The 18,665-nt window shown below is 43.6% G+C and overlaps 1 protein-coding gene across 2 annotated transcripts; it reads right to left on the bottom strand.

Annotated features, from left to right (window-relative positions):
• Positions 1 to 6,125: 6,125 nt before the first annotated feature.
• Positions 6,126 to 12,162, bottom strand: LOC118391251 (zinc finger protein 711-like). 2 transcript variants are annotated; one of them, XM_035782439.2, is made up of 8 exons: positions 11,965 to 12,162; positions 10,595 to 10,685; positions 10,043 to 10,489; positions 8,998 to 9,156; positions 8,760 to 8,897; positions 8,490 to 8,624; positions 8,188 to 8,331; positions 6,126 to 8,086 (listed from the first exon to the last, which is right to left on the bottom strand). In XM_035782439.2, exons 2-8 carry the CDS (start codon positions 10,671 to 10,673, stop codon positions 6,909 to 6,911), a joined length of 2,280 nt encoding a protein of 759 aa, XP_035638332.1. In that variant the 5' UTR covers positions 10,674 to 10,685; positions 11,965 to 12,162; the 3' UTR covers positions 6,126 to 6,908. The 2 variants fall into 2 exon arrangements, with proteins under 2 accessions (XP_035638332.1, XP_035638330.1); XM_035782437.2 differs by having other exon boundaries at positions 10,595 to 10,689; positions 11,965 to 12,161.
• Positions 12,163 to 18,665: the final 6,503 nt, after the last annotated feature.

Genomic DNA, 18,665 nt, shown 5'->3' with positions numbered 1-18,665 from the left:
TTGTCTCGTGCCAGGTGTCCTCCTAGGATGTGGGAATGGGCTAACTGTAGAACTGTATCCCTGTATGGTCTAGGCACCATTAGTAATTCCTGGTTTTCCCCCCTTCGTCGTACGACCCAGTATAAGAGACCCCGCCTGATTGCATAGTAAGGAAGAGGGGGCTCACCTGATCCGTCGACGTTCCTTCCGTCGATCACCTTCACCTTCCTCATGGCCTCCCTTAGGTCTGGGTCTCTATGCTGCGAGGTGCCGAACTGTCCCTTTAATTCCTGGGGCAGGTCAACCTCAGTAGAGGGATGTGGAGGTTGTTCCACATCCCCATCAGGGGAGACCGAGGAGAATCCCTTCCAGGTTCCCTCCTCGGATGGAGCTTCAAATATATCCCTTAGTGCCTGGTTGCTCCTTCCTTCCTGCGTTGTGTATAACCCTTCACAGGTGTCTTCATCGGTGGTTTCCTGGAATATCTGTCGTAAACGTTGGGTCGCTATTTCTTCCTCTGCTGTAGAGGACGAGGACGCGGCTATGTCTCCTTGTAGTACTACTACCTCGGGCTTGGAGATTCTCTTCTTTCCTGTCCCCCTTCTTCCCGTGCATAACGTCATCTGCCGAAGCTCCTTATATAGGGGACAGTCTCTCCCGATCAATAATGGCACCTTCAGCTGGGGCACTTTCCCTGCCCTGACTGTACACCTTCCTTTTGGAGTGAGAATAGGCAGATTCACAGTGGGGTAATAGTGGGTGTCTCCATGGATACAGGATACGGCTACTTTGTCTGGTAGCAGTGTGGCGGAGGTCACCATCCGCTCCTCTACTAACGTAACCATACTTCCCGAGTCGAGAATAGCTACCACATCTTGTCCTTCAACTCGCACCGGAATCTCTGAGGCTATCTCTGCTAACCAACAGTGTTGATCCTGCCCCCTCAAAACGGGATGTGTGGGGGTAGGCAGTGACGACTCCGTGACCATGGGCTCATCCTTGCTAGGACATTGTGGGGCATAATGGTTGGGAGACTGACACTTATAACACCGACCCGGCTGTGTGGTGGCTGACTTCTCCCACCTCCGGGGGGGGCTTGGACGTTTCGGTGGCGGGCGCGCCGGGGTGAGTCGTGGTACGGGATTGGAAGACTCCTTCCGTTCCTCCTTGTCACTTTTAACAACTCCCCTGTAGACCGATATGTTTCCACCGCCTGGGCTATGTCGTCGGCTGACAACGGGTTGGCTTGCCCCACAACCCTTTTTAAGTCACTGGGTAATTCTCTCAATATCTTGTCCACTACGAGAGTCTCTATCACATGTCCTACTCCCTTTCCAGGTTCTAGCCACTGTTTCGTCAGTCGTATTAAGGCGAAGATCTGAGCACAGACGGGTTGATCAGCTGTATAGGTCCATTGATGGAACTTTACAGCCCTATCTCTGGCAGTCAGCTGGTACCGGGACAGGATCTCGGTTTTTAGTCGCCCATAGTCCGCCGCTTCGCGGGAATCCAGGTCAAAATAGGCTTCCTGAGCCACCCCGGTCAAAAGAGGAGCTAATGCGCTAGCCCATTCTGTGGGCGGCCACTCTTCCAAGGTGGCCGTCCTTTCGAAGGTCATGAGAAAGGCCTCAATATCATCCTCCTTGGAGAGACGAGGTAAGATGGCGTGAGCAGCCGCTCTTGGCCTAACTGTAGGTTCTTCTCGTCGACTCAGCTGTTGTTGCAGGAGTTCTATGGTTGTCTGCTGTGCCGTGATCAATTGTTGTAGTAGGGCGTTATCCATCGTTCTTGAATGGTTCCTCCGGGTCTTCTGGAAGAATATTAATTTACTCACTTATCCTTGTGTCACTCGTCCACCTAATGCCCGCATCCTCCACCAATGTGAGCGTACCAAGTAATTAGGCGTCACTCTAAAGCGGGAAGGTGGAATAAACGAGTCAGGAATAGGTTTTTCTGATTGAACACGGTTCTCTATTGAGGGTATTTTGTCAACCAAAAACATTCTAACATAATCAATGAAAAATCTTCCAAGGAAAAACACACATCTTCTTCTCCAGATGAAACAAGAACACAATAGGATAATCTTTAAACTACAACAAACATAAATCACGGGTTTGTCACCATCTTCGTGGTTCTTTCAGCACAGCTTCTCCCTCTCGGTGGCCATCTTCCAGAGATAGTTTTCTCCCTCTCTGCTGGTTCCATTCTCTCTTTTATAGGGGAAGGAGAGTATCTCATTAGTACCGTCAGCTGTGCTTAATTGACTCTGGTTACCTTGTCTCCCATGCTTTGTTGGGCTACTATCCATGAGCCCAGCCTGCCCTCTAGTGGTCCTTCCACAATATATATATATATATATATATACAGCTCTGGAAAAAATTAAGATACCACTGCAAAATGATCAGTTTATCTGGTTTTATATTTTATGGGTATGTTTTTGGGTAAAATTATTTTTTTGGTTTTATTCTATAAACTACTGACATTTCTCACAAAATCCAAATAAAAATATTGTCATTTAGAGCATTTATTTGCAGAAAATGACAACTGGTAAAAATAACAAAAAATATGCGGTGTTGTCAGACCTCATATAATGCAAAGAAAATGGGTTCATATTAATTTTTAAACAACACAATACTAATGTTTTAACTTAGGAAGAGTTCAGAAATCAATATTTGGTGGAATGACCCTGATTTTCAATGACAGCTTTCATGCGTCTTGGCATGCTCTCCACCAGTCTTTCACATTTATGTTTAGTGACTTTATTTATTTTATTTTTTATTTCACCTTTTTTTAACCAGGTAGGCTAGTTGAGAACAAGTTCTCATTTACAACTGCGACCTGGCCAAGATAAAGCACAGCAGTTCGACATATACAACAACACAGAGTTATACATGGAATAAACATACAGTCAATAATACAGTAGAAAAAATAATGCAAATGCAAACGAGGTAAGATAAGGGAGGTAAGGCAATAAATAGGCCATGGTGTCGAAGTAATTACAATATAGCAATTAGACACTGGAATGATAGATACAGTGCCTTGCGAAAGTATTCGGCCCCCTTGAACTTTGCGACCTTTTGCCACATTTCAGGCTTCAAACATAAAGATGTAAAACTGTATTTTTTTGTGAAGAATCAACAACAAGTGGGACACAATCATGAAGTGAAACGACATTTATTGGATATTTCAAACTTTTTTAACGAATCAAAAACTGAAAAATTGGGCGTGCAAAATTATTCAGCCCCTTTACTTTCAGTGCAGCAAACTCTCTCCAGAAGTTCAGTGAGGATCTCTGAATGATCCAATGTTGACCTAAATGACTAATGATGATAAATACAATCCACCTGTGTGTAATCAAGTCTCCGTATAAATGCACCTGCACTGTGATAGTCTCAGAGGTCCGTTAAAAGCGCAGAGAGCATCATGAAGAACAAGGAACACACCAGGCAGGTCCGAGATACTGTTGTGAAGAAGTTTAAAGCCGGATTTGGATACAAAAATATTTCCCAAGCTTTAAACATCACAAGGAGCACTGTGCAAGCGATAATATTGAAATGGAAGGAGTATCAGACCACTGCAAATCTACCAAGACCTGGCCGTCCCTCTAAACTTTCAGCTCATACAAGGAGAAGACTGATCAGAGATGTAGCCAAGAGGCCCATGATCACTCTGGATGAACTGCAGAGATCTACAGCTGAGGTGGGAGACTCTGTCCATAGGACAACAATCAGTCGTATATTGCACAAATCTGGCCTTTATGGAAGAGTGGCAAGAAGAAAGCCATTTCTTAAAGATATCCATAAAAAGTGTCGTTTAAAGTTTGCCACAAGCCACCTGGGAGACACACCAAACATGTGGAAGAAGGTGCTCTGGTCAGATGAAACCAAAATTGAACTTTTTGGCAACAATGCAAAACGTTATGTTTGGCGTAAAAGCAACACAGCTCATCACCCTGAACACACCATCCCCACTGTCAAACATGGTGGTGACAGCATCATGGTTTGGGCCTGCTTTTCTTCAGCAGGGACAGGGAAGATGGTTAAAATTGATGGGAAGATGGATGGAGCCAAATACAGGACCATTCTGGAAGAAAACCTGATGGAGTCTGCAAAAGACCTGAGACTGGGATGGAGATTTGTCTTCCAACAAGACAATGATCCAAAACATAAAGCAAAATCTACAATGGAATGGTTAAAAAATAAACATATCCAGGTGTTAGAATGGCCAAGTCAAAGTCCAGACCTGAATCCAATCGAGAATCTGTGGAAAGAACTGAAAACTGCTGTTCACAAATGCTCTCCATCCAACCTCACTGAGCTCGAGCTGTTTTGCAAGGAGGAATGGGAATAATTTTCAGTCTCTCGATGTGCAAAACTGATAGACATACCCCAAGCGACTTACAGCTGTAATCGCAGCAAAAGGTGGCGCTACAAAGTATTAACTTAAGGGGGCTGAATAATTTTGCACGCCCAATTTTTCAGTTTTTGATTTGTTAAAAAAGTTTGAAATATCCAATAAATGTCGTTCCACTTCATGATTGTGTCCCACTTGTTGTTGATTCTTCACAAAAAAATACAGTTTTATATCTTTATCTGACCAGTGAAATATACCTGCTGGAGCGCGTGCTACGGGTGGGTGCTGCTAAGGTGACCAGTGAGCTGAGATAAGGCAGGGCTTTACCTTGAAGAGACTTGTAGATGACCTGGAGCCAGTGTGTTTGGCGACGAGTATGAAGCGATGGCCAGCCATCGAGAGCGTACAGGTCGCAGTGGTGGGTGATATATGGGGCTTTGGTGATAAAGCGGATGGCACTGTGATAGACTGCATCCAATTTGTTGAGTAGTGTTGGAGGCTATTTTATAGATGACGTCGCCAAAGTCGAGGATCGGTAGGATGGTCAGTTTGGATGTTTGGCAGCATGAGTGAAGGATGCTTTATTGTGAAATAGGAAGCCAATTCTAGATTTCATTTTGGATTGGAGGTGCTTAATGTGAGTCTGGAAGGAGAGTTTACAGTCTAGCCAGAAATCTAGGTATTTGTAGTTGTCCACATATTCTAAGTCAGAACAGTCCAGAGTAGTGATGCTGGACGGGCGGGCAGGTGCGGGAAGTGATCGGTTGAAGAGCATGCATTTAGTTTTACTTGCATTTAAGAGCAGTTGGAAGCCACAGAAGTTTTATGGCATTGAAGCTCGTCTGGCAGTTAGTTAACACAGTGTCCAAAGAAGGGCCAGAAGTATACAGAATGGTGTCGTCTGCGTAGAGGTGGATCAGAGAATCACCAGCAGCGAGAGTGACATCATTGATGCACTCCTGGTGCATTAAAATTCAAGCAGCTCGGCTTTGTTTGATGGCTTGTGACCATCCATCTTCCTCTTGATCACATTCCAGAGGTTTTCAATGGGGTTCAGGTCTGGAGACTGGGCTGGCCATGACAGGGTCTTGAGTTGGTGGTCCTCCATCCACACCTTGATTAACCTGGCTGTGTGGCATGGAGCATTGTCCGGCTGGAAAAACCAATCCTCAGAGTTGGCGAACATTGTCAGAGCAGAAGGAAGCAAGTTTTCTTCCAGGACAACCTTGTTAGTGGCTTGATTCATGCAAATCTGCCCGATTCCAGCTTTGCTGAAGCACCCCTAGATCATCACCGATCCTCCACCACATTTCACAGTGGGTGCGAGACACTGTGGCTTGTCGGCCTCTCCAGGTCTTGCACCCACTGAAATTTGGTGAAGGATCAGTTGTCATTTTCTGCAAATAAATGCTCTAAATGACAATATTTTAATTTGGGAGAAATGTTGTCAATAGTTTATAGAATAAAACAAAAATATTCAGTTTACCCAAACACATACCTATGAAATAGTCAAATCAGAGAAACTGATCATTTTTGTCATGGGGGGATCTATACCCTTCAAAGATATTTCAAAAAGTACATTTCCACAAATCAGATGTTCATCATTCTAAATCAATAAACAAAAAACACCTCTCTAGGTCAATCACAGGATGACTTGATGTCAGTAGGTGCCCATGTAAGATGCAAAGCAGTGTCATCTTAACACAAATCCACCTGCTGCTACATTATTTGTTACTGAATGAATGATGGCAAAAAGTTCATATGAAGAGTGAATGAATGGTTGAGGTGAACAATTTATCAGGAGATGTCTTTATTTACTAAAGGAGCTCCTAACATTTCAGTTGAGACATGAGAATAGATAACACTGATTTTGTCTGATGCATGAGAGACAGTCCTGATAGTGAACATGATGTTGTTGGCTCTGAGCAAAATGATTTTAGTAGTGCACACATGGGAAAAATTGAAAACCCCCGATTGTCTGACAAGCGATTATTTCAATGCATAATGGACACATACGATTACAAAGCCGAGTCGTCCACATCCCCTTTCCATCACTTTGAATACAGAGAAAACTGACACTGACGACTGTTTACATTTGCAATTATAACTGGGTCTTTAAAATGCATTATTTTCACAATTTATTGCTAGCAGAAACAGTACTAAAAATCATACAATGACTTGTCAGAGAACAGTTATCCCAAGGTCAAAATGAGAATAGTCAGCAGTCAATCAAACATGGCATTAGTTGAAATCAAATGATCTTAGCACTGATACTGCATATAACAAGTGTTGTGCTATTCAAACAATCCAGGCATGCACAAGCATACTACTGAAAAAAAATGTACTTTCAGCAATGTTCTGATTCAGGACTTGCCTGACGAAGTTTGTTTGAATAGCACCCTAGGTTTGAGTACTAATGGTGATGTGAGGATAAGGTTAATAAATAACTAATAAAGTTGTAAGAAAATGTGACAATTGTCATCCTTTACCACATTGAAACCATTGTATTTCCCTGCTCTATAGTGAGTGAGAATAGGATTGTTCTGAATATGGGAAAGGGTGTGTGAAGTGGAACTCTACATTAAAATGTCCTTGTGATGCCGCGCAATGTGCTGGCTCTTTTCAGAGGGCCTACGGAAGCCTTTAGTGCAGTAGTCACAACGGTGGGGATAGTCCTTGGTGTGGATGGATATGACGTGCCGTTTGAAACCAGAAGCGTCAGAGGAGCTGTACTCACAGTACTGGCACTGGTACACTTTCCGTCCACTGTGGGTCTTCATGTGCTTCTTCAGTTCCAGCTGATGCCTGAAGCCACGTCGACAGCGCTTGCACTTGAATGGCAAGTCTTTGGTGTGGACGGACAGGATGTGGCGGCTGAGTATGAACGGGTCCGGCGTCTTGAAGTCACAGTGGCGGCACTGGTGCAGCCTGGCACCTTTGTGAGTCTCTGCATGTTTTTTGAGCTCCGAAGGCCGGTGGAAGCCCTTCTCACACACATCACACTTGTGAGGGAAGTCTTTGGTGTGCACAGAGATAATGTGGCGCTTCAGGTCACTGGAGTTGGTGCTTTTGTGCTCGCAGTGCGGACACTGGTGTGTCTTGTGGCCCTGGAAGATCTCCATGTGCCTCTGCAGCTCCCGCTCGTCAGGGAAGGCCTGGGGGCAGTGTCCACACTTGAAGGGCAGCTCAGCGCCGTGCTTACTCTTTATGTGGGTCTTCAGGTTGGACTGGTCGGCACAGCGGAACTCACAGTGCTGGCAGTGGTAAGGCTTCTCACCTGTGTGGGTCCTCACGTGCTTCTTGAGCTCTGATGGGTGGCGGAAACCCTTCGCACACTCCACACATACATGGGCAAAGCTCTTGCTGTGCACAGCCAGCAGGTGGCGGTTGAGCAGACCCTGCTCGGCTGTCTCATAGTCACAGTACTTACAGTGGTGCAGCTTGGGTTCCTGGTCACGCAGGATGAGCTTGTTGGAGCTGAGGGGGCTCTCCACACAGTAACGCCGCGTGAACTCAGTGAACTCTGGTACCCTGTCACTCTTCACTATGAGCTTGTGGCCCTCCAGGTGGTTGTGGAAGTTGACCTTCTTGTTGGTGGTAAAGTCACAGTCTGTGCACTGGTACTTCTTCTTGAACATGTGGTCCGGGTGGTTCTTCATGTGGATTTTCAGGAAGCCTCGTGATCTGAACTTTTTCCCGCAGATGTGACAGGGGTACACAGTCAGAGGTTGGCCATCTGGACCAATGATCACAGCTGGGGAGAAGAGTGGAAGAAAAAGACCAGGCAGTGTTAGGACTACAGCTAAAAACTAATATTATAAAATTGTATGGTTGAATGAACATAGAACCCCATACCTGTCTGACACTGACGTGTCTCTCCCTTCTTCTTTTTCTTGATATTCTGTTTGAGAGCTCTACTTGTACTCAGGCTGTCGCTGATCTTCAGGTAATGTGTACCTGTGTTGTTCTTGTTCTCCAGCCTGGAGTCCAGACTGTTACCTAGAGAAAATTATTTTGAGCCTATGTCATATACCACATCCACCAATTCAACACTCAAAAATCATGATGTGAACAAAATCGAAATGTAAGGCTAAATGTAGAATTCTATCTTACAGCATACTGAATGCATGCCTATGAAGGAAAGGAGTCAGCTTTACCATAAGCTGCAGCCCAGGCTATGGTGCCAAAGTTCTTATTATGGCTGGAGTCTTCCAGGGAGTCCTGAATGGCAGGGGCATCCTCCTCTCCCACTATCACCTCCATGTACACCTCATTTGCCATCTCAGCACAGTCTGCTCAGAGAGAAGCAAAACGTAGTCATTATATTTAATACTACAACCACTTATTGAGACAAAAAGAATAAGACAGACATATGATCTGATGTGTATAAGGGATTGGAGGAAGTGCTGGTAATTCAGGGGACTCACTGATCTCTGAATCCTCCTGGGAAGGGTCTTTCACTGCCATGTAGACCATCTTCTCTCGAGACAGCTTGCCAATGCCCCCAGTCTCCAGCACTGTGTGACCGTTGTGGAAGTCACTCTCAGCTACAATCTCTGTGCCACCTGCACTCACAGTAAACGTCTGAAGTCAGGAAAACTAAACAGAGGTGTGCCTTTCAAATAAGTCGTAACTTTCAGAAAGCCAAATAATAGCAGTCCTCGCCTATGTTAACATCATCATCAGCCTCTGCCTTGAAGATGTAGACTTTGATGCACTCAGAGTCGTAGTCGCCCTCTTTGGAGCCATCCTCCTCAGGCATCACCTCAGAACCCATCTTAAGGGACGTGTCCTCCATGTCCAACTTCTCCTCAACATCATCCACTGCACAAACAGCACAATTATTGTTCACTCCCCTGCGTATTTATTTAGACAGTGAAGCTAAAACTTATAATTTGGCTCTATAATATAGCATTTTGGATTTGAGATCAAATGTTTCATGAGGCGACAGTACAGAATGTGACCTTTTATTTGAAGATATTTTCATACATATCTGTTTTACCTTTTACAAATGAATGCACTTTATGTATCTAGTCACCCCATTTGAAGGTGTCTAAAGTATTTGGGCAAATTCACTTATCGTGTATTCAAGTTAGTCTTAAGTTTAGAGTTTTGGCCCCATATTCCTAGCACACAATGAGCACGTCAAGCTTGTTGGATGCATTTGCAGTTTGTTTTGGTTGTGTTACAGATTATGTTGTTCCTAATAGAAATTCATGGTAAATAATGCAAAATGCAAATGCATCCAACAAGTTTGTAGAGTCACAAGCTTGATGTAGTCATTGCGTGCTAGGAATATGGGACCAAATACTAAACTTTAGACTAAATTGAATACACTATAATTGAATTTGTCCAAATACTTAGCACACCTTCAAATGGACTAGATACATAAAGTGCGTTCATTTGTAAACGGTAAAACAGATATGTTTGAAAATACCTTCAAATAAAAGGTGACATTCTGTTCTTTCGCGTCATAAAACATTTGATCTCAAATCCAAAATGCTGGAATATAGAGCTAAATTAATCGTTTAAGCTTCACTGTCCAAATAAATATGTAGGGGTGTGTACATTCTCTGATTCATCCTATTGAAGGCAATTATTCTGTCAGTCTTGGACCAAATCAAATCAAATTGTATTTGTCACATGCGCCGAATACAACCTTATCATGAAATGCTAGTAGTTCTAAGAACAGAAGATGTATGCGACTTACAGGAGATCACCAGGTAGTCCTCAGAGACACTCCCCCCATCCTCATCGTCCTGCTCCTCGATGGTGACTGCAGAGTCTTCCATCTCCTCCACATATGTCTCTGAGTTGCAGTTAGAGACCATGATCTCCTCCGTGACCATCTCAAACACCCGGTCAGGAACACTGTCAGATTCCTCTATGAGCTCTGCTGTCAGCACATGTTGATGGTGGTCTGAGTCCAGCACCTCATCGATGGCCACCTCGGCCCCCAGGACCGACTCAGTCATGATCATGCCGTCAGGGTCGTCACTGCAGCAGATGTCTGGCCCCTCTACAACCTCTGAGCCCAGGTCATGCTCAAATGTGATGCCCTCCTCATCAGTCACCACATCTGACACCAGCACCGCCTCTGGCACAGACACCACAATGTGGTCACCGTCGATGTGAGCCATGCCACCCATACCTGCCACTGGGGAAGTCAGGAGAAACTGTTAGACTCATCTTATCAGATCGAACATACACAGACACAGTCAAATGAACAAAAGGCCATGGAGTATTGATAGAGATGACATACCAAAATCCTGCATTATCATTGTGTGTTGCATCTTTGAGTTCTGCATCTGAAAGTTCAAGACCCCTCCACCATGGTCCATTCTATTTGTATCCTGTCTGGTACAAACATAAAAGAGGAGAGGATTAAGTTGATCTCATTTTATTCATTGAATCAGGACCTCTGTCAATGCATAAATCAATACAAATGTGTCAACACATTTGATTCAATTAAATAATCAACAGACTGATCTTCATCAATGCTGAATAAACATTGACATAAAAACTACTAAATGTTAAGACTGAAAGATTAAAAACACATTGCATTTCAGCATTCACATTTGATGCTGAGCTCTCAAACCATCAGTGAAGTGTTATGCTTTTTGTTGTTGTCATCAGCAAGGGAGGAGACACTTGAAATAGAGAAAAGGAAAACACATAGCCGATAAATCAGTTTCCATTATATTATCTATCCTGAAAAATAATTGTTTTGTGGAAATAAAGCAGACAGCTATAATGCTTGATTAGGTTAGGAGAATTAGGTTAGGAGAATGTCAGGTTTGGAGAATTAGGTTAATGTTAGGAAAAGGGTTAGCTACAATGCTCTCCTAACCTGCGAGGAAACCCCTTCCGGTTGTAGCTGTACTGCATCTAGTCACAGCCGCGTAAATTATCCTACCTGGGTGGAATACCGTTATGACAGGAAGTTACTTTTTCGTAGCAGGTTAGGGTCATTAACGTAGCAGGTTATGATAATGAGGTTAAGGTTAGGAAAAGGGTTAGCTAAAATGCTCTCCTAGCCTGCCACGAAATGTCACTTCCGGTCGTAGCTGTACTCCATCTAGTTACAACCCACTGACAGACAGCAGAGAGCGCCCAGACGCAATAAATATGGCGGCTTCTGTTTACATTGTGGGCACACAACCCCGCCAACAATGACGTATAGCGCGAGCGCACAGGTGACTGTAGCAAAAATAATGAATACACATGAATAATATGCTAAATGATATTTAAGCATACGTCGAATCTATGATTTTTTTTTCAGGACTCCAACAAGTGTGCAATACTGATGCTTTGCAAATGTTTTTCTGTTCTGTGCTAAATTAGCGAGCTAACTAGTTAGCAGTAGCATTCCCAGCTATTGTAATCAATATTATTAGTAAAATAAACGCAGTAACCCCACAACTGTGTATATACTTTAGAAAGTGTGCACTGAAAGAAAACACAAATGAACATCGGCTTGCAAAAGTCACGATATATTTCCGAGCTAGCTATTCTGTTAATTAGCTTGGCTAGCTAGCCACCATTGTTACTTTTTTCGACTGGGGTGGAGGCCCGTAGGCCTTCGTGACAAGGCCCCGTTGTCATATTGCATTAAACGTAATACATACTTACCAAACCAAGTCACTGGTGTCTTTTTTAAATGACAGTTTTCGGGTTCAAACAGTCTTTCCGTAGTCTTCTTGTTAAATTAGGTTATATTTCTCATGGTGCAAATGAGAGGCCTGTACAACATTCTAGATCCTTAAGGCTGTTTTCAGGCCTGGACCAATCACGTAGCTCCCTGATAGCTCGGAAGGGTGGGGGCGGTGGGGGAGTAGACTGCGCTCAGTCTTCAATATTTTATTCCAAAACTGCTGGTCCCTGTCTCTACAACTAGACATACGTCATGTAACTATTGTAAAGTTTAGAAATCTTAAACATGTCTGTATGTACTAACTAATAGGTGGAAGTGCAGTGTATACTCCAACTGCTCACTCACTTTGCAACAAATTGCTATGACTATCTGAAGTTAGAGCCCCTAGGCCCAATACTGTAACTGTCCTCTAAGTGTTCAATTCGGAGTTTTCAACTGAAACGTAGTATAAATTGTTACAATGTTTGTAACATGCACCGAATAAAGTATGTGTAAAACAGTACATACAGTACATAACTTGTGAGCTCCTTTCATATAATGCACAATAGATATAGTAATAGATAAGAAATAAAACAAGTGAAATGGAGAGAAGAAAAAAATGAAACATGAATGCAGATATATACAGATTTATATACAGGTCGTGCAGTACCATTATTTCAATGTGCAGAGGTACTGGAATGATTGAGGAAGACATTTACATGTAAACCAGTGTAAAAGTAGTATGCAGAAAATGTTTTTTTTTATGACTGAGGCCTGTGTGCTACTTTATGTTAATAATGATATACTGTATCGGTTCTAAGTATGTGGATTTGTGTGTCAAATCAAAACATTTGAATCATTTAAGATGTATTTGTGCAGCACCTTGCATGTATAACTTGAGAAAGGAGGGATGTGTCCAGTTCCAGTGGAAGGGATTGTGAAGCCACACTAAATAAATCAGTACTGTATGATCGGCAGAAGAAAATGACAACTCAAATAAAATGCACAGAAATCAAACCTACTGTTTAATATACTTTAATACATGAAGTGAAAATATTTTGAGTGAGAGTTTGTTACAGCCCTCTGATGGAAGAGGCCTGAAATGATTCTCTCAGGGACTGGCGTACTGCTCCAGTCGCAGGGTCACTGGAGCTCAAGGTTTTGGCAGGGACAAATGCTTGACTGAAGATGCACCTACTACTGTAGGAGGTAATAATACATTTGGAAATATTATGGCTTACACATATGTATGGAATAAAAGCAAGTACAAAATTCAGTTCCTATGGATTTCTATACACTTGCTGAGATGCAATCAAATTTTATTGGTCGTGTACACATATTTAGCAGATGTTATCGCAGAGGTGCAGTGAAATGCTTCAGTTTCTAGCTACAACAGTGCAGTAATACTTAATACACACAAATCCCCAAAATATCAGAATAAACAATGTCATAGTCCGGGAATATAAATATATATGTACATGATGGTGTGTATAGACATTATGGTTTAGCATATGCTCTCCCTACTAAAATACTAACCCACCAGGTGGAGACCTGGTTCAACCTGCGATAGGGGTCAGGCGGGGTGGTTTGTGGGGAGTTAGCCTCCAGGATGCAGCTGTTCCTGACTGCCTGGAGGGAGTGGAGGCTGGTGCAAGTAGGTGGTAAATTCACGTTGAGCATGCTGCTTTTCAGCTCCTCTACAACAACAACCTACATCTGGGTCAACTCCCATTTCACATATACAATTGGTCAAACACACAGCAGATCATGTTAAACTGGTAGTGTCGATTTGTTTTTAAGTAAAAGTCAATATGTGAATTTGTGTGGCAAATTGGATTTTCTATTCAGGTGCTCTTTTTACCTATGCTCCTTGCGAGTTTAAGCAGCTTCGATTGAGTGGTGGCCTGACTGGGAGGCCTTGGCTGCTGTGACCAGGCTGGGCTATGGATCTGGATGACTGGCCCAATGGGGAGGGCCAGTAGTGGGGCAGCTGGCTGGGAGGAGGTGTGTATGCGACTGTGTCCTCCAGACTATACTTGTCGAACTCCAGATCACTGTAGCCATAATCACAAGGTGACAGCATGGCTGTACCAACACTCCTGAATGGTGTGGCAGCAGCAGGGATGGAGGAATAGTTCTGTCTTAAACCTTGGGAGAAGAAAAACACTGTCAAACACCCTCTTCACAAGTAAAGTAATTATGTATAGTATGTGGGTCATTCTTGGGCTCAGGTAATATTTCAGTCCCTCTGACTTTTTATAGAGAATTGGGCCACCAAAATCATATGTCAAAAGATTTTGTATATACATTGAAATGTCCAATATAATGAATTGAAATAAATATAGCATTAATTTAAACTTTTGCCATTAATGCAAACATATATTTGTGTTCTTTTGTTGAGGAAGTATTTTTTATCAAATAAATTCCTGATTATTGATTAAAATCACACAATTTAGCTCTGTCCCTCAGTCTACACTCAACTCCGTCACACCAAACAAACAGACAATAAAAATGGTCAGTCCACCCTTATGTGCCATCATTAACAGGAAGTGACATTTTCAACATCATGGTACAGAAACAGGCAAGTAATCACATTTTTGTGTATCTCTACTTTGTTGTTTTTTAAAGTCATTTACATGGAATAAAGATGGAAAACAAGTACTTGTCAAAATTATACTTTAACCCATAAAAATATACAATATATTAATTTCATGCACAAGATGTGGTCTCCTGTCCTTCACCACATGAGGAGCAGAGGCCATTTTGAGCCAAATAACTCAACCCCCGTCACACTCAACCACACCACGTTTCATTGTAACGGGGTTGTAAACCTGTGACAGAGTTGAGTTATTTACTTTATTTATGAATATTGCATCTAAACAGATTAATTATTCAATATATTATACATTATATATTGTTCCTACTCACTTATGAAACATGCTGTAATGTGTTCCATGTGAACAAAAAATATTGTAAGGCAGGTAGCCTAGTGTTAGGAGAGTTGTGCAAGGCTCTTAACTTCAGTTGTTCCTTTAAGTTGCTCTAGATCCTAAATTACTCAAGGATTACAGTGTATACATGTATATATTCTAAGAAGACAAAGGTAGTGTCGAGCATGTCAAAATGCTGACCCAGAAAAAAGGGCATAATACCTTATGAGAGAGAGCGTCAGAGATGGCAACTTCCTGCTTTTCACAACAGAATTACACAAACATGGATTCAAAGCTGGTACATGGAACTTTTTGGAGTCAAGCCATAGAAAAGGGGCTCCTGATGGTGTGGGAGGAACGTTGAAGAGAACGGCGGACAGGTTGGTGGCTAAAGGCCGTGATATCAGTGATGCACAGGAGATTTTACAAAGCCCTCGATTAGACAAACACGTCAGTGAAGCTGTTCTTTATGAAGAGTGCTGATGTTGAACGTGCGATGGAGATGATGCCAAGCCCGATAAAAGCGGTGCCCTCCACCATGAGAATACACCAGGTCATCACCCTTGCTCCTGATGAGCTGATGTCTCGTGATGTCAGCTGCCTTTGTTCAACAAAGGACCTAAACTTTACATGCTTTAACTCACAGCATTTCAGTTCCAGGCAGAAGGTCCTAGCTGCTCCAGAACAGCCAGCATGTCACTGTGGGGCAAGTGTGCATAACAGCCATCATATATGTGTACATCCTGCCCCACTAGTTTCTCTCTCTGGGTTTCAAGAGGAGATGGAGATATACCATCTCCACCACTAACCTCCGCTGGTTCAGGGTCCAGCAAATCACATACATTTTGACATTCCTACAGCAAAGAGGGACAGCTGATGAGCCCACCAGAGAGAGCCTGGTTGTTGCTGTTGATATTTCTTCGCCTCTCGCTTAGAGCTTCATTTTCCAGTCTCCGCACTAATTCATGTATCTTGCGCACTTCTCCCAGTTCCAGTGCAGTAATGTCCTGCTCCATCCCTGTGTCCGGCCTAAACCTTTCTCCAATTCTGCAGCGTTCTTTACTTTTCACTGATTGAACAGCACTACTTGACCAGATGACCACACTGAAAAATAAAAAGCTCCAGCTGAATTATACACTGAATTCAGAAACCAAATGTATCTAAAAGTGACATCAAGTAATCCCAATATTATCAACGTCCAAAACAACTCTCGAAATGTAGAGCCACTGTATGAATCCACTACACTCTTGTGTACTGATCCAGACTTGCAGCAGGAGAGACTCAATAGTGCGCTTGGATGGCTTTAAAGTGCCAGGTTCTATTGTGGATTAAAGAGTCTGACAAGCTGCTTCTGAAGAAAACCAAAGAACATCTGAGGAGCCGACTTGGTGACACCTGCAGTCATAAGTGATGAGTAATGACTTGTTAGCCATCATAGGTCAGGTCACACACAGTCACTCATCATACTCGACCATGAACCCTTACTGTTCTGGCCTAGCAGATCAGATGGTCGTGACCACTAATAAAACCTCCACATCTAGACATTTTTAAATGACCAAGTTAAGGATATGAAGGTGTTTTAACCATCTATATTTATTAATATAGGTTGCTTATCTACATCTCAACAACATACCCTAAGATACATATACACTGCTCAAAAAAATAAAGGGAACACTAAAATAACACATCCTAGATCTGAATGAATGAAATATTCTTATCGAATACTTTTTTCATTACATAGTTGAATGTGCTGACAACAAAATCACACACAACTTATCAATGGAAATCAAAGTTATCAACCCATGGAGGTCTGGATTTGGAATCACACTCAAAATTAAAGTGGAAAATCACACTACAGGCTGATCCAACTTTGATGTAATGTCTTTAAAACAAGTCAAAATGAGGCTCAGTAGTGTGTGTGGCCTCCACGTGCCTGTATGACCTCCCTACAATGCCTGGGCATGCTCCTGATGAGGTGGCGCATGGTCTCCTGAGGGATCTCCTCCCAGACCTGAACTAAAGCATCCGCCAACTCCTGGACAGTCTGTGGTGCAACGTGGTGTTGGTGGATGGAGCGAGACATGATGTCCCAGATGTGCTCAATTGGATTCAGGTCTGGGGAACGGGTGGGCCAGTCCATACCATCAATGCCTTCCTCTTGCAGGAACTGCTGACACACTCCAGCCACATGAAGTCTAGCATTGTCTTGCATTAGGAGGAACCCAGGGCCAACCGCACCAGCATATGGTCTCACAAGGGGTCTGAGGATCTCATCTCGGTACCTAATGGCAGTCAGGCTACCTCTGGCGAGCACATGGAGGGCTGTGCGGCCCCCCAAAGAAATGCCACCCCACACCATGACTGACCCACCGCCAAACCGGTCATGCTGGAGGATGTTGCAGGCAGCAGAACGTTCTCCACTGCGTCTCCAGACTCTGTCACGTCTGTCACATGTGCTCAGTGTGAACCTGCTTTCATCTGTGATGAGCACAGGGCACCAGTGGCGAATTTGCCAATCTTGGTGTTCTCTGGCAAATGCCAAACGTCTTGCACGATGTTGGGCTGTAAGCACAACCCCCACCTGTGGAAGTCGGGCCCTCATGGAGTCTGTTTCTGACCGTTTGAGCAGACACATGCACATTTGTGGCCTGCTGGAGGTCATTTTGCAGGGCTCTGGCAGTGCTCCTCCTTGCACAAAGGCGGAGGTAGCGGTCCTGCTGCTGGGTTGTTGCCCTCCTCCACATCTCCTGATGTACTGGCCTGTCTCCTGGTAGCGCCTCCATGCTCTGGACACTACGCTGACAGACACAGCAAACCTTCTTGCCACAGCTCACATTGATGTGCCATCCTGGATGAGCTGCACTACCTGAGCCACTTGTGTGGGTTGTAGACTCCGTCTCATGCTACCACTAGAGTGAAAGCACCGCCAGCATTCAAAAGTGAGCCAGGAAGCATAGGAACTGAGAAGTGGTCTGTGGTCCCCACCTGCAGAACCACTCCTTTATTGGGGGTGTCTTGCTAATTGCCTATAATTTCCACCTGTTGTCTATTCCATTTGCACAACAGCATGTGAAATTTATTGTCAATCAGTGTTGCTTCCTCAGTGGACAGTTTGATTTCACAGAAGTGTGATTGACTTGGAGTTACATTGTGTTGTTTAAGTGTTCCCTTTATTTTTTTGAGCAGTATATATATATATTACACACACTCAGCAAAAAAGAAATGTCCTCTCACTGCCAACTGCATTTATTTTCAGCAAACTTAACATGTGTAAATATTTGTATGAACATAAGACTCAACAACTAGGACATGAACTGAACAAGTTCCACAGACATGTGACTAACAGAAATTGAATGTGTCCCTGAACAAAGGGGGGTCAAAATCAAAAGTAACAATCAGTATCTGGTGTGGTCACCAGCTGCATTAAGTACTGCAGTGCATCTCCTCCTCATGGATTGCACCAGATTTGCCAGTTCTTGCTGTGAGATGTTACCCCACTCTTCGGTGAGGTATGGTGAGGACCTGCCTTACAACAGGCCTACAAGCCCTCAGTCCAACCTCTCTCAGCCTATTGCGGACAGTCTGAGCACTGATGGAGGGATTGTGCATTCATGGTGTAACTCGGGCAGTTGTTGTTGCCATCCTCTACCTGTCCCACAGGTATGATGTTCGGATGTACTGATCCTGTGCAGGTGTTGTTACACGTGGTCTGCCACTGCCAGGATGATCAGCTGTCCGTCCTGTCTCCCTGTAGCGCTGTCTTAGGCGTC

Source organism: Oncorhynchus keta, chromosome 12 (assembly GCF_023373465.1).
Source record: "Oncorhynchus keta strain PuntledgeMale-10-30-2019 chromosome 12, Oket_V2, whole genome shotgun sequence".
NCBI classification, from domain to species: Eukaryota; Metazoa; Chordata; class Actinopteri; order Salmoniformes; family Salmonidae; genus Oncorhynchus; species Oncorhynchus keta.
This window is presented reverse-complemented; position numbering and strand designations above follow the sequence as displayed.